At 42.6% G+C, this 15,777-nt stretch overlaps 1 protein-coding gene across 1 annotated transcript in view; it reads right to left on the bottom strand.

Moving 5' to 3' along the window:
• Positions 1-15,777, bottom strand: part of LOC126088471 (cytochrome P450 4C1-like) — a 172,707-nt gene that overhangs the window by 115,347 nt on the left and 41,583 nt on the right. Inside the window, exon 2 of the mRNA XM_049906613.1 lies at positions 4,133-4,334. Coding sequence (XP_049762570.1) covers positions 4,133-4,334 — 202 coding nt within the window. The remainder of the gene's footprint in view (positions 1-4,132; positions 4,335-15,777) is intronic.

Here is a 15,777-nt window from a genome sequence, read left to right as displayed (position 1 = left end):
AAAATAGTAACACGAATTCTTTACAGACGAATGGGAAAACTGGTAGAAGCCGACCTCGGAGGAGATCAGTTTGGATCCCGTAGAAATGTTGGAACACATGAGGCAATACTAACCCTACGACTTATCTTAGAAAATAGATTAAGGAAAGGCAAACCTACGTTTCTAGCATTTGTAGACTTAGAGAAAGCTTTTGACAATGTTGACTGGAATACCCTCTTTCAAATTCTGAAGGTGGCAGGGGTAAAATACAGGGAGCGAAAGGCTATTTACAATTTGTACAGAAACCAGAAGGCAGTTATAAAAGTCGAGGGACATGAAAGGGAAGCAGTGGTTGGGAAGGGAGTGAGACAGGGTTGTAGCTTGTCCCCGATGTTATTCAATCTGTATATTGAGCAAGGAGTAAAGGAAACAAAAGAAAAATTCGGAGTAGGAATTAAAATCCATGGAGAAGCAATAAAAACTTTGAAGCTCGCTGATGACATTGTAATTCTATCAGAGACAGCAAAGGACCTGGAAGAGCAGCTGAACGGAATGGACAGTCTCTTGAAAGGTGGATATAAGATGAACATCAACAGAAGCAAAACGAGGGTAATGGAATGTAGTCGAATTAAATCCGGTGATGCAGTGGGAATTAGATTAGGAAACGAGAGGCTTAAAGTAGCAAAGGAGTTTTGCTATTTGGGGAGCAAAATAACTGATGATGGTCGAAGTAGAGAGGATATAAAATGTAGACTGGCAATGGCAAGTAAAGCGTTTCTGAAGAAGAGAAATTTGTTAACATCGAGTATAGATTTAAGTGTCAGGAAGTCGTTTCTGAAAGTATTTGTATGGAGTGTAGTCATGTATGGAAGTGAAACGTGGACGATAAATAGTTTGGACAAGAAGAGAAGAGAAGCTTTCGAAATGTGGTGCTTCAGAAGAATGCTGAAGATTAGATGGGTAGATCGCATAACTAATGAGGAGGTATTGAATAGAATTGGAGAAAAGAGAAATTTGTGGCACAACTTGACTAGGAGAAGGGATCGGTTGGTGGGGCATATTCTGAGGCATCAATGGGTCACCAATTTAGTATTGGAAGCTAGCGTGGAGGGTAAAAATCGTAGAGGGAGACCAAGAGATGAATACACTAAACAGATTTAGAAGGATGTAGATTGTAGTAGGTACTGGGAGATGAAGAAGATTGCACGGGATAGAGTAGTATGGAGAGCTGCATGAAACAAGTGTCAGGACTGAAGACCACAACAACAACATGTTGCTTGTAACGTACATCACCTATAGACGCCATATTGATACTGTCCTACAGCTACGCTATCTGCCGGGAGTGACGGAAGAATTGCGCGCTCACTCACTGGACTTCAGATAATACACGCGTAACGTTTCCCATTCGTAGCACTGTTTTCGGCTGTGAGAAAAATAATGCAGTGCATTACTTTCTGGGCAAACCTCGTACGTTAATTCTGTAACGGACCACCAGAGACTGTGTGTCCGTTATATCAAAATATTCTTAAAGTGTCCCTCAGCAACCTTTGAAACTTTGTCGGCGGATTTAACTTCTATATCAGTACATGCTACATTTCCAGGGGCAGATGGGGACTCTGACCACAATCTATTGGTTATGAACTGTAGATTAAAACTGAAGAAACTGCAAAAAGGTGGGAATTTAAGGAGATGGGACCTGGATAAACTGAAAGAACCAGAGGTTGTACAGAGTTTCAGGGAGAGCATAAGGGAACAATTGACAGGAATGGGGGAAAGCAGTACAGCAGAAGAAGAATGGGTAGCTCTGAGGGATGAAGTAGTGAAGGCAGCAGAGGATCAAGTAGGTAAAAAGACGAGGGCTAGTAGAACTCCTTGGGTAACAGAAGAAATATTGAACTTAATTGACGAAAGGAGAAAATATAAAAATGCAGTAAATCAAGCAGGCAAAAAGAAATACAGACGTCTCAAAAATGAGATCGACAGGAAGTGCAAAATGGCTAAGCAGGGATGGCTAGAGGACAGATGTAAGGATGTAGAGGCTTATCTCACTAGGGGTAAGATAGATACTGCCTACAGGAAAATTAAAGGGACCTTTGGAGATAAGAGAACCACTTGTATGAATATCAAGAGCTCAGATGGAAACCCAGTTCTAAGCAAAGAAGGGAAAGCAGAAAGGTGGAAGGAGTATATAGAGAGTCTATACAAGGGCGATGTACTTGAGGACAATATTATGGAAATGGAAGAGGAGGTAGATGAAGATGAAATGGGAGATACGATACTGCGTGAAGAGTTTGACAGAGCACTGAATGACCTGAGTCTAAACAAGGCCCCTGGAGTAGACAACATTCCATTAGAACTACTGACAGCCTTGGGAGAGCCAGTCCTGACAAAACTCTACCATCTAGTGAGCAAAATGTATGAGACAGGCGAAATACCCTCAGACAATCCCAAAGAAAGCAGGTGTTGACAGACGTGAAAATTACCGAACTATCAGTTTAATAAGTCACAGCTGCAAAATACTAACGCGAATTCTTTACAGACGAATGGAAAAACTAGTAGAAGCCGACCTCGGGGAAGATCAGTTTGGATTCCGTAGAAATATTGAAACACATGAGGCAATACTAACCCTACGACTTATCTTAGAAAATAGATTAAGGAAAGGCAAACCTACGTTTCTAGCATTTGTAGACTTAGAGAAAGCTTTTGACAATGTTTACCGGAATACTCTCTTTCAAATTCTGAAGGTGGCAGGGGTAAAATACAAGGGATCGAAAGGCTATTTACAATTTGTTCAGAAACCAGATGGTAGTTATCAGAGTCGAGGGGCACGAAAGGGAAGCAGTGGTTGGGAAGGGAGTGAGACAGGGTTGTGGCCTCTCCCCGATGTTATTCAATCTGTATATTGAGCAAGCAGTAAAGGATACAAAAGAAAAGTTCGTAGTAGGCATTAAAATCCATGGAGAAGAAATAAAAACTTTGAGGTTCGCCGATGAAATTGTAATCCTGTCAGAGACAGCAAAGGACTTGGAGGAGCAGTTGAATGGAATGGACAGTGTCTTGAAAGGAGGATATAAGATGAACACCAACAAAAGCAAAACGAGGATAATGGAATGTAGTCGAATTAAGTCGGGTGATGCTGATGGAATTAGATTAGGAAATGAAGCACTTAAAGTAGTAAAGGAGTTTTGCTATTTGGGGAGCAAAATATCTGATGATGGTCGAAGTAGAGAAGATATAAAATGTAGACTGGCAATGGCAAGGAAAGCGTTTCTGAAGAAGAGAAATTTGTTAACATCGAGTGTCAGGAAGTCGTTTCTGAAAGTATTTGTATGGAGTGTAGCCATGTATGGAAGTGAAACATGGACGATAAATAGTTTGGACAAGAAGAGAATAGAAGCTTTTGAAATGTGGTGCTACAGAAGAATGCTGAAGATTAGATGGGTAGACCACATAACTAATGAGGAAGTATTGAGTAGGATTGGGGAGAAGAGGAGTATGTGGCACAATTTGACTAGAAGAAGGGATCGGTTAGTAGGACATGTTCTGAGGCATCAAGGGATCACCAATTTAGTATTGGAGGGCAGCGTTGAGGGTAAAAATCGTAGAGGGAGACCAAAAGATGAATACACTAAGCAGATTCAGAAGGATGTAGGTTGCAGTAAGTACTGGGAGATGAAGAAGCTTGCACAGGATAGGGTAGCTTGGAGAGCTGCATCAAACCAGTCTCAGGACTGAAGACCACAACAACAACATCAGTACATGCACAAACTGTAATCAACTATTACGTCTAAGTTAATCTATGAGGCTTACAGTGAATGGATATTTCATATACCTCAGTACTCAATAAGCACTCATACTGTGGCTGACGGTTGGACGAAATTTCCTCCTTACTACCTCGAACTTAAGTAATCATCACCTGAAGTACCTAATTTCAACTCGTCTGAACCAGCAGTTCAGACAACTGCAAGAAAATGTCTCAACGGAACATCTTTTTCACTAGACTGGAGAGAGGAGAGGAAGGGCGAGGATCTATAGTGTAACCTGGTACATGAGCGTTCACACTGCTGCACTTCCCCTATAAGCAATTACAGGTGAGTAGACTTACTGGTACATCATTTTTAGGTAGAGGAATCTTACACTGAATTGGACTCACTTCTATATGGAACGCCGGCTCGAGGTTCTTTCGGTGTCTTTTCCAGGTTCCGCCGTTGATGCTGAGCAGCCCGTCTCCCATAAGTGTACGGAGTACGTCCGCAACGTAGGGTTCGCGTTGTCGCGGTTTACTGCCCAAAAGGACACACTTGACGTCTTCTGGCTGTGTTAGCACGATCACCAGCTTCGGGCCCACGTAGAATCTGCAACATGGTGTTTTGTAAGAAATGAATTAGAGTGTATTAGCAAACTGTAATGCATCGTTGTAAACCTCAGCCAACGGAGATTAATAAAGACTTTGTAAGACGTGTATATTTCTATTGTCTATTGTCAAACCACAATTTATGAATGATGTATATATTTTATTAATAGGATTAAGTAGGAATAATTAATATTTGTCATTTTGGAAATAATTGTGGTAGAAGGGAATGTCTGCACCAAAGTATTGTTGGCGGGAGAGACTGCACATTGATATAATTTTAAAAAGGGCGGGAGAGACCGCGTATGGATACATTTTAAGAAAAGAGCGGGAAAGACCGCGCATTGATACATTTTGTAATGCTAGCAGGGACTGTCTGCAGCAGAAAGCATTGTTGGCGGGAGAGACCGCACTTTAGCGTTCGTAGGAAGTCAGTAGTAAGCGATATGTGAAGCGAGTCGGTAGCAGGTCTGAAGCGAGAGATTGAGAGGAGCGGTGTGCCTGACACCCACCAGCTATGATTTGCAGGAGATTATAAACGGATGTACAGAGACATCAGCTGACTATTATCATAAGAGGAACTAATATTATTGAATATATTTTTTTGATAAACTCAAGACTACTGAAGGTATGTTTGCGCAATGTTAGTTGTAAGATTATTGTAAAAAATAAGTCCCATTTGAACGTTTGTAAAATCATTTCATTACCAACAGTAAATATTTGAAGAATCGTTTTCAGAATATAATTAATTTTTGCCAGCAGTACTGCATTACTGATTATAATCCATCCCAAAAACCATCAACGTAAAACTTTGCAAAATTTTATTGTTGTCAAGAAAAAGTTTAATTATGAATTACGTAACTTCAGTCAAATTAATTAAAGAATAACGTCAGCTTTGCTGTTAAAGAATAACTTCAGCTTTGGTAATAAATACAGCCACTTATTATGACAGCCCACCAGCAACTAATAGAGCATAGTAAAACAGAGTAAGTATATTCATGTCGCAGTTCGATGTAGCAGTCAGATGGCGATCCAGTAACAGTAAAAAAGGTAAGGAACAGTTTTGGGTAATTGCAGGTAACGACTGAGGGCCACGACGACGACACATTCTATGTTTCGTCGAAATAATCAGCAAATCACTTTTAATAAGCAGCATTTAAATTTGTATGCGAAAATTGCACTTATTATTATTGAGAAAGAGAATTAATTTCAAAGGGAAGATTTCATTTGTCATTATTAAACAAGAGATAGATATCCGAAGGGAAGATTTCATAGGTTATTGTAGAAGGGAAGGTTGCGTAACGAAAGAGATATAGAAGAGACGGGAAGGTTTCAACTTGGAAATGATAATTACCGCCAATGACCTGATTTCTAGTGTTTATTTCGTGGGTAGACCAGTACAAGGCAGCGGAACATTTACAGATAACGTGCCTGTAGGTGAACACTTCATCAGTTACGCAAATATTTTAACTAAAGAAGCACTGAACCTGTTACGTTTCTTCAATCGTATCACGAAGCGCTTCTAGAACTTACTTTGGTGCTGTATGTGATGTCTACGTGAGATTAGTTCTGCTTCTCGTACCCTGAAATCGTCTATTTAGGGATTTATTTCAAGCGGTAAATGCAAGTCTTGGAAGATTTAGACGCTATTGTTAGAAAATAGTTGTTCTCTTGTACTAGTTACAGGTATTATGCCTCATTCATTGTGCAAAACTTTACAAACGCGCAGGAAATCACTCACTTTGTTTCCTTACGTAAAATTATAACTTGGTACAGAACTATTGCGAAAGAATTGTTTCCCAAAGATTCAGATGGGTTCCGTTTCAGCGGATAATATTCTTGTTGTTCTTATTATATGCTGTTATTATTTGTGTTTGTAATTACATTGTTCTCAGTTAATTACTTAGATGTACATGATTCAACGAGAAGTACGGCATAAAAATAGAGAACGTTTTTGTAAAATTTTGTGGTGTGTGTTTCTTCCGGACCGATGTAAAATAGCGTCTTACGGCGCTAATCAAGTCAGCCTTACTAACAATACATAAAATGAATAAATAAATTATTTGCGTTAAATAATCACAACTTCTATTAATAACAACAATGGGTATTCGCAATAACCATTCTGCTTGGATTCCTGTTTCTGTATTATGTGCAAATACAGAGAGAAATGAATAAAGGGAACAACATTTTATTGATTTATTGTTCTTACTGTACACAAGAGGAACTTTTAAAGAATTTAAACGGTACACTGTATCCTCGGTGGTTGTAAGTAAAGTGCACCTTCTCACAGAGGTCCAGAATCGGCTGTAATTACCGTACAGCAGCGAAACTTTGTAGACATTATAATGCATTAATGCGGAACCAGAACGAGATTTTCACTCTGCAGCGGAGTATGCGCTGGTATGAAACTTCCTGGCAGATTAAAACTGTGTGCCCGACCGAGACTCGAACTCGGGACCTTTGCCTTTCGCGGGCATGTCCTCTACCATCTGAGCTACCGAAGCACGACTCACGCCCGGTACTCACAGCTTTACTTCTGCCAGTATCTCGTCTCCTACCTTCCAAACTTTAGAGAAGCTCTCCTGCGAACCTTCCAGAACTATCACTCGTGAAAGAAAGGATACTGCGGAGACATGGCTTAGCCACAGCCTGGGGGATGTTTCCAGAATGAGATTTTCACTCTGCAGCGGAGTGTGCGCTGATATGAAACTTCCTGGCAGATTAAAACTGTGTGCCCGACCGAGACTCGAAATCGGGATCTTTGCCTTTCGCGGACAAGTGCTCTACCATCTGAGCTACCAAAGCACGACTCACGCCCGGTACTCACAGCTTTACTTCTGCCAGTACCTCGTCTCCTACCTTCCAAACTTTACAGAAGCTCTCGTGCGCACCTTGACGAACAAGCACTCCTGAAAGAAAGGAATGAAAATCTCATTCTGGAAACATCCCCCAGGCTGTGGCTAAGCCATGTCTCCGCAGTATCCTTTCTTTCAGGAGTGATAGTTCTGCAAGGTTCGCAGGAGAGCTTCTGTAAAGTTTGGAAGGTAGGAGACGAGATACTGGCAGAAGTAAAGCTGTGAGTACCGGGCGTGAGTCGTGCTTCGGTAGCTCAGATGGTAGAGCACTTGCCCGCGAAAGGCAAAGGTCCCGAGTTCGAGTCTCGGTCGGGCACACAGTTTTAATCGGCCAGGAAGTTTCAGTGCGGAACCAATTTACATTGTCTAAAAGTGAACCACGGACCTTGCCGTTGGTGGGGATGCTTGCGTGCCTCAACGATACAGATAGCCATACCGAAGGTGCAACCACAACGGAGGGGTATCTGTTGAGAGGGCAGACAACCGTGTGGTTCCTGAAGAGGGGCAGCAGCCTTTTCAGTAGTTGTAGGGGCAACAGTCTGGATGATTGACTGATCTCGCCTTGTAATACTAACCAGAATGGCTTGCTGTTCTGGTACTGCGAACGGCTGAAAGCAAGGGGAAACTACAGCCGTAATTTTTTCCTGATGGCATGCAGCTTTACTGTATGATTGAGTAGCATGGAGAGCTGCATCAAACCAGTCTCAGGACTGAAGACCACAACAACAACAAAAGTTAGTTCCAAGTTTGACCACCAAGTGTAAATTTGGAACAGTTAGTGCAAGAAGAACACATAGAAATGTTTACTTATGTAATGGATTAGTAGCAGGACATGAGCAGAAAAAGGTCAAACAGATGAGAGAGAAATAATGTTACTTTATTATTAGCTGCTATTTACACAGAGTGTGCGATATGAACACCGAAGACGTCGACAGGATGTTGTACAGCTCCAGATTTGTACCTGGTGGCCAAAATTAGAACTTTTTTCCAGCGTAAATAGGTTCTGCGTTAACGCTTCAACACATCTACCCCCATGAGTAGCAGCACTTTAATTATAAACAACGTGTAAATCGGCAGTGAGAACTTTTTCTCCCGAAGTTTTGTGATATACAAAAATTTCCAGATCCTCCATCTACCGGTGTAAGTGATTTCTGGAAGGAATGGTATAGCCTAAGGTCTTCTATTGCCACAGCTGCAGACGTTGGAAAAACATCGACTGTGATGAATGAAATGGAAAAGATATAAATATTTACCTAGTCGTGAATAGACTCTCTTATCCTATATCCCATAATGAGAGGTCCGCTGTTTTCATGATTTTGCAAATTTATTTCCTTTGATTTTGTGCTTGGATACCCTTCTTGTCACCATTGTCGTCTGTTAACTTAATGGACGTAATCCGTGTGCCAGCTGTCTGTGGATCGTGCAAAATTTGTTCTGAATGTTATCGTACAATGAAGAGCCAAAGAAACTGGTTCACCTGTTTATTATCGTGTAGACCCCATGTAAGAAATAAGCGTATGGCATCGTTGGCCGGAGGCCCCTATTGGGGGAAGTTCGGCCGCCAAGTGCAAGTCATTTCATTCGACGCCACATTGGCCGTGTTGCGCGCCGGTGAGGAGGATGAAATGGTGATGAGGACAACACAACAACCCGGTCCCCGAGCGGAGAAAATCTCCAACCCGGCCGGGAATCGCACCCGGGCCCGCTTGCATGGGAGGCGAGCACGTTACCACCCAGCCAAGCAGGCCGCGGGCACGCAGAAGTTCCACAACACGGCGTGGCATGGACTCGACTAATCTCTGAATGGAATTGACACCATGAATCCTGCAGGGCTATCCATAAATCCGTAAGACTACGAGGGATGGAGATCTCCACAGTACGTTGCAAGGCATCCCAGATATGCTCAATAATGTTCATGTCTGGGCATTTTGGTGGCGAGCGGAGGTGTTTAAACTCAGAAGAGTGTTCCTGGAGCCACTCTGTAGAAATTCTGAACGTTTGGGGAGACGCATTGTCCTGCTGGAATTGCCCAAGTCCGTCAGAATGCACAATGGACAGGAATGGATGCAGGTGATTAGACAGGATGTTTATGTACGTGTCACCTGTCAGAGTCGTATCTAGACTTGCCAGGGGTCCAATTACACTCCAACTGCACCCTCCCCACACCATTACAGAGCCTCCACCAGCTTTAACAGTCCCTGCTGACACGCAGGGACCATAGATTCATGAGGTTCTCTCCATACCCGTACACGCCCATCCACTCGATACAATTTGAAACGAGACTCGTCCGACCAGGCAAAATGTTTCCAATCATGAAAAGTCCAGTATTGGTGTTGACGGGCCCAGGCGAGGCGTAAAGCTTTGTGTTATGCAGTCATCAAGGGTACACGAGTGAGCTTCGGCTCCAAAAGTCCATATCGATGATGTTCCGTTGCATGGTTCGCACGCTGACACTTCTTGATGAACCAGGATTTATACCTGCAGCAATTTGCGGAAGGGTTGCACTTCTGTCACGTTGAACGATTATCTTCAGTCGTCGTTGGCCCTGTTCTTGCAGAATCTTTTTCCGGCCGCAGCGATATCGGAGATTTGATGTTTTACCGGATTTCTGATATTCACGGTACACTCGTGAAATAATCGTACGGAAAAATCCTCACTTCATCGCTACTTCCGATATGCTGTGTCCCATCGCTCGTGCGCCGACTATAACACCACGTTCAAACGCACTTAAAATTTGATAACCATAGTAGCAGCCGTAACCGACCTAAAAACTGCGCCAGACATTTGTTGTTTTACACAGGGTGGTCCATTGATAGCGGCCGGGCCAAATATCTCACGAAATAAGCCCAAACGAAAAGACTACAAAGAACGAAACTTGTCTAGCTTGAAGGGGAAAACCAGATGGCGCTATGGTTGGCCCGCTAGATGGCGCTGCCATAGGTCAAACGGATATCAACTGCGTCTTTTTTAAATACGAACCCCAATTTTTTATTACATATTCGTGTAGTACGTAAAGAAATATGAATGTTTTAGTCGGACCACTTTCTGATAGATGGCGCTGAAATAGTCACAAACGTATAAGTACGTGGTATCACGTAACATTCCGCCAGTGCGGACGGTATTTGCTTCGCGATACATTACACGTGTTAAAATGGACCGTTTACCAATTGCGGAAAAGGTCGATATCGTGTTGGTGTATGACTATTGTGATCAAAATGCCCAACGGGTGTGTGCTATGTATGCTGCTCGGTATCCTGGACGGCATGGTATGGTGCGGCATTATGGTAGGAAGGATAATTGGCCACTATTTTATAGATGGCAATCTAATGGTGCAATGTATGCTGATTTCCTACGTAATGTTCTACCGAAGTTACTACAAGATGTTTCACTGCATGACAGAATGGCGATGTACTTCCAACATGATGGATGTCCGGCACATAGCTCGCTTGCGGTTAAAACGGTATTGAATAGCATAAATGAAACAACAAGTTTACTGTTACCAGTCACCGTTTTATTTATTTCCACGACGCGTTTCAAAGGTTTAAACCTCCATCATCGGGTGGATTTACATTAGTATGACATTTGCGTGTGTGTTGGGTTACGCATTTTTGGAGGAACTTGTGGCACTGCCTAATGGAGAAACAAGACACTATTTCAGAACATGGTTTTGGATTTCTTCTGACAAAAAATTAATCTGATATCTAATGGTAAACATAAATAAGTAAACTAGAGTACCTCCAGTGGTCACAGGTTCCTTTCGCTGTCGTAACACATCACATGTATACTGTAACATTTGTATACAAATATGGCGTCTGGAATCTGCTGGGTGCAAGGTTCGTATAGCAGAAGAGAAAACATAGTCACAAAGTACAAAGAATATACGACATAACAACATTATTACAGAATAATTGTTTAAAGAATTTAGAGGTGTTTGTTTTGAGATGTCGAATATATGTGTGTGTACTTCAGGTGGCGTATAAATCCAATTTTGACAAGTTAAAACAGCTTAACATTCGTACTCGTTTATACAATCAGGTGAAATGTTAAAGTGGCTTAAACTTCATACTTGTTAATAGCAATCAGGTGAAATGTTACAGACTTGAAGTACAATAATCACATTGACTACAGCAGTAAAATCATACATAGATGACACTATTTGATTGGGATTAATAGACAGATGTGAGAGGCTGGAGGCAGAAGGAGAGGAGGAGAGAGATAAAGTGAGTGAGAGAGAGAGAGGGGGGGAGGGAGAGAGAGAGAATAGAAAGAGTGATTATATGAGAGCAAACATTTACATGGCAAGGGGTCTTAAGATTACATGTTACATGTATTAGCTCTCTCACTTTCTCTCCCTCTCCTTCTGTCTACGGCTTGATAGCGAGCAGGAACATGGCTTAAGAAAGCAATACTTCGATTCGCCTTTAATAAGCGCTGGAAGTAGAACGCTACCTCCTTGATGAGGCAAGGCTACTAGCATCGGACGTACTGGGTAGACATCTTCATAGTATTCTTGTATACCTTAAGGTCGCTAACACTGCGGCGTGTAACAGGATCTTGAAATCTGCTCAACATGATCTCTGGTTTTGTCACACAGACGCAAACGTCGGCGCTGTCGCCATAGTGTATGCTGGCTTTGGCGTTCGTACTGCACATTTATTTCGGTTGGCTTTGGAGCTGCCGGCGGAAGAACGGGGTGCCTCAGATCACATTTGATATTCGTTGTCACTTGTCATCCTACGTAAACATCAATGGGTGATTTGCGGTCGTACATGTCGGTCAACCCAAGACCTGTTCTAGCTGTGGGCAGGAGGCTCATCTCCGTTCGGAATGCCTACAACGACGAATAAATCAACTGCCGCTCGCTGAGATGCCGAGAGAGACTCTACCAGTGTCGCTTATGCGACGGCCCTCGCTCACCGCCTACCGCGACCAACAGAGCCACTGTCACAAGTGACACGCCTACCTGTGGAGTCTCACACATTGGAGATGGCTGCATCCCTCTCTCTTCGTACCACATCGACACCGTCGACGCCAAGCCGGACGCTTCGATGGAACTTTCCTACGACGACTTTTGACCCACAAGGCCGTGAATCACTCCCGTCTTCCGACACTGAAGGTCGGATGCGCGAGCAGCGGTCACCCTAGAAGTACTATCTGAGATTCTGTAACCGATCGCCCTTGTGACACCTCAGTGATTTCTCAAGATGAAGAGGATCACAAAGTTACTTTGGTCTACGAACCTGCTGTGACAAGTGCGATGCCTGCACAAACCGACGACCTAGAACAACTTCGCCCCACTAGCGACTCGGCTGTTCTGCCACCGCAATAGGCAATGCTTGCGGTGGATCGTATGGACACACAGGACACACTGCTTCAGGAGGTGCACTTGGCTGCTTTGCCGGATGTGGCCGGTTACGCCTCTTACATCTCTCCTGGTGACGATCTTGGACATGTATCTTCACGAGAACATATCAGTTGAGGATGTCATGAACCTTCCATCTGTGAGGAGTATGGTACTCACCATAATGGGTGCCCGCATTGTAAATGTGTATGGCCATCTGGTCCTGACCATACAATGGCCAGAGCACGATTTTACTCTGAGGAGATCACTCCCCTCTTTCTCGGCCGCTACGAACATTGCTGGGAGGTGGGAGAGCGACTATGAAAGCGGTCGTTTGCTTTATCATAAATACCGGGTGATCAAAGAGTCAGTATAAATTTGAAAACCGAATAAATCACGGAATAATGTAGATAGAGAGGTACAAATTGACACACATGCTTGGAATGACATGAGGTTTTATTATTAAAAAAAATAAAAATGTTCAAAAAATGTCCGACAGTTGGCGCTTTATCTGATCAGAATAGCAATAATTAGCATAACAAAGTAAGACAAAGCAAAGATGATGTTCTTTACAGGAAATGCTCAATATGTCCACCATCATTCCTCAACAATAGCTGTAGTCGAGGAATAATGTTGTGAACAGCACTGTAAAGCATGCCCGGAGTTATGGTGAGGCATTGGCGTCGGATGTTGTCCTTCAGCATCCCTAGAGATGTCGGTCGATCACGATACACTTGCGACTTCAGGTAACCCCAAAGCCAATAATCGCACGGACTGTGTTCTGAGGACCTGGGAGGCCAAGCATGACGAAAGTGGCGGCTGAGCAAACGATCATCACCAAACGATGCGCGCAAGAGATCTTTCACGCGCCTAGCAATACTTTTTTTTTTTTTTTTGGTTCTAATAAAACCCATATCATTCCAAGCATGTGTGTCAATTTTTATCTCTCTATCTACATTACTCCGTGGTTTATTAAGTTTTCAAATTTATACTGACTTTTTGATCACCCGGTATATGTCCAAGTGATGCTAAATGTCATTATCTTTACATATACAAAAGTATTATCTTCTCAGCAACCTTCAAATCGTTTTTATACATAAAACTAGTGAATTTACTCATGGTAGTTTCGTTGCCTTTGTCTGCAGTCACTTTGAGAACCCAATTAATCATCAAATTAATTAATTTGGTATGAGTGCATTCTGAATTGCTGGTGTATCCATGTGTCACCACAATGAAATAAAAACGGTGAATGGCCAAGGCAGTATGAATGAGAACAGTGGCGTATGTAAGTTTACAAAAATAATGACAAGTTTTTATTCATCCTTTTATAACTACAATCGACCTGATAAATCTTTAAAAAAATGACAAACATAGATCAGGAAAGGAATGGTGCTTGACTGGCAAAGCATTCAATGGGGTGGAAACTACACAAGTTCTCCCCTGAATTAATCCCTTTTACAACGCCATCGGACTTCGTTTACGTGAATCCACTGCGAGGCCAAATTCTATTCAAATGAATCAACTACGACTAATTACACCCCAAACTATAGTTCACGGAGAACAGGGAGCTGTGAATATCATTTAAGAACTCTACTCTGGTGCAGCAGTACTTTACCCTTTGGTTCTAAGGCCGGTATTACACTGTCAAATTTCTTTGTCAAAGATTTGATCAAAGATGTGATCAAATATTCGTCAAATATATTTGACAAAGATCTTTGACGTGGCGCTAAAAAGGGGTATTACACTGTCATCATATTTTTCGTCAAAGTTCCAGATGGCTGACAACAACAACTTGGTTATTAACCGCAGCAGTTGCATGTACCACAAGTGCACTGTGTGCAAATGCTGAAGAGAAGTGGGAAAAAAAGGGATACATACCTGGGTGAAGCCATGGGTTTTACGACGACACGATAAAAGCATTCAACAAAACTTGTTACGTGAGCTTATAGTGGAGGACGTCAAGTCGAACATCAATTGCTTAAGAATGGATGAGCATAAATTTCTGTATGTGCTCAGTGAAGTGTATCCTCATGTCACAAAGCACAATACTCACTTAAGAACTGCTATATCTGCAGAAGACCAGCTCACTGTAACACTCCGATTCCTTGCTACAGGAGAGAGTTAGGTTAGGTTAGGTTAGGTTAGGTTAGGTCTCTAATCTTCTTAATCTATTTTTGTATTAAGGGTGCCTCACGTTGTAAAGCGCCTCATCAGCTTCATACATCTCTATTAATTTTGTAGTTGTCAGTACACACCAATTGTATTTACTGGCAATGTTTATAAAAACACTACAGATGACAGAACGCTGCCGTGATGCTAGCGCTCCATGTGGTAACATGTCACATTACAGTGAACAGAAGACATGCGACTTCTTTGATCAAATTTACAGCGAGGTCCTAGATTTGATCAAATATTAGACGACATTTGACAAAGTTCCCTATTACACCATCAAATTTCTTTGACAAATATATTTGAGAAATATATTGGACAAAGAAATTTGATAGTATAATTCCGGCCCAAGCACTATGGGACTTAACATCTCAGGTCATCAGTCCCCTAGAATTTAGAGCTACTCAAACCTAACTAACCTAAGGACATCACACACATCCATGCCCAAGGCAGGATTCGAACCTGCGACCGTAGCAGTAGCGCGGTTCCGGACTGAAGCGCCTAGAACCGCACGGCCACAGCGGCCGTCACTTTACCCTTTCACCTTGATTCAGGTGGCAGTAAAAAAAGGCACGCTATGGTGAGGAGTGGCAGCTGTAATAGTCTGACACATCCATCAAAACTTGCAAACTGTTCGCATTGGCGTTCTGATTATTAGAATGCAGGAAACGTCCATGTCAGATCCCTGAAATCATGGCAGATTTCAATGTGAGGTGCGTCCGTTCGCTGATCTGGCCAACCAATATGACTCACAGTCATGAAGGCTCGCGCTGGAATTGCCACACGTCAGACGGCCATCTCAGCACGAATAAGTTCACCATCGTGACACATGATAAGTCCGAGGTTATATGTTGTTTCGCAGTCGGTACAGTTGGAAATTACCACTGGCTCTTAGTCCACCACAAGTTGCGTACCCCAAGTTCTCCACCAGGGGAGGACAAGAAGACGAGGAAGGCAAAGAATCACAATTATGCAGGAGCCGAATTATCAGAAAAAAGCCCATCTCCATATGTTGTGCGAATGAACCAAACTTTCCTCCATCACTGAATCTCCCCTCTTGAATGTTTTGCTGGCTGTAACGT

This window comes from Schistocerca cancellata, chromosome 6 (assembly GCF_023864275.1).
Source record: "Schistocerca cancellata isolate TAMUIC-IGC-003103 chromosome 6, iqSchCanc2.1, whole genome shotgun sequence".
Lineage (NCBI taxonomy): Eukaryota > Metazoa > Arthropoda > Insecta > Orthoptera > Acrididae > Schistocerca > Schistocerca cancellata.
The sequence above is the reverse complement of the archived record's forward strand: the minus strand, read 5'-3'. Positions and strand labels throughout refer to the sequence as shown.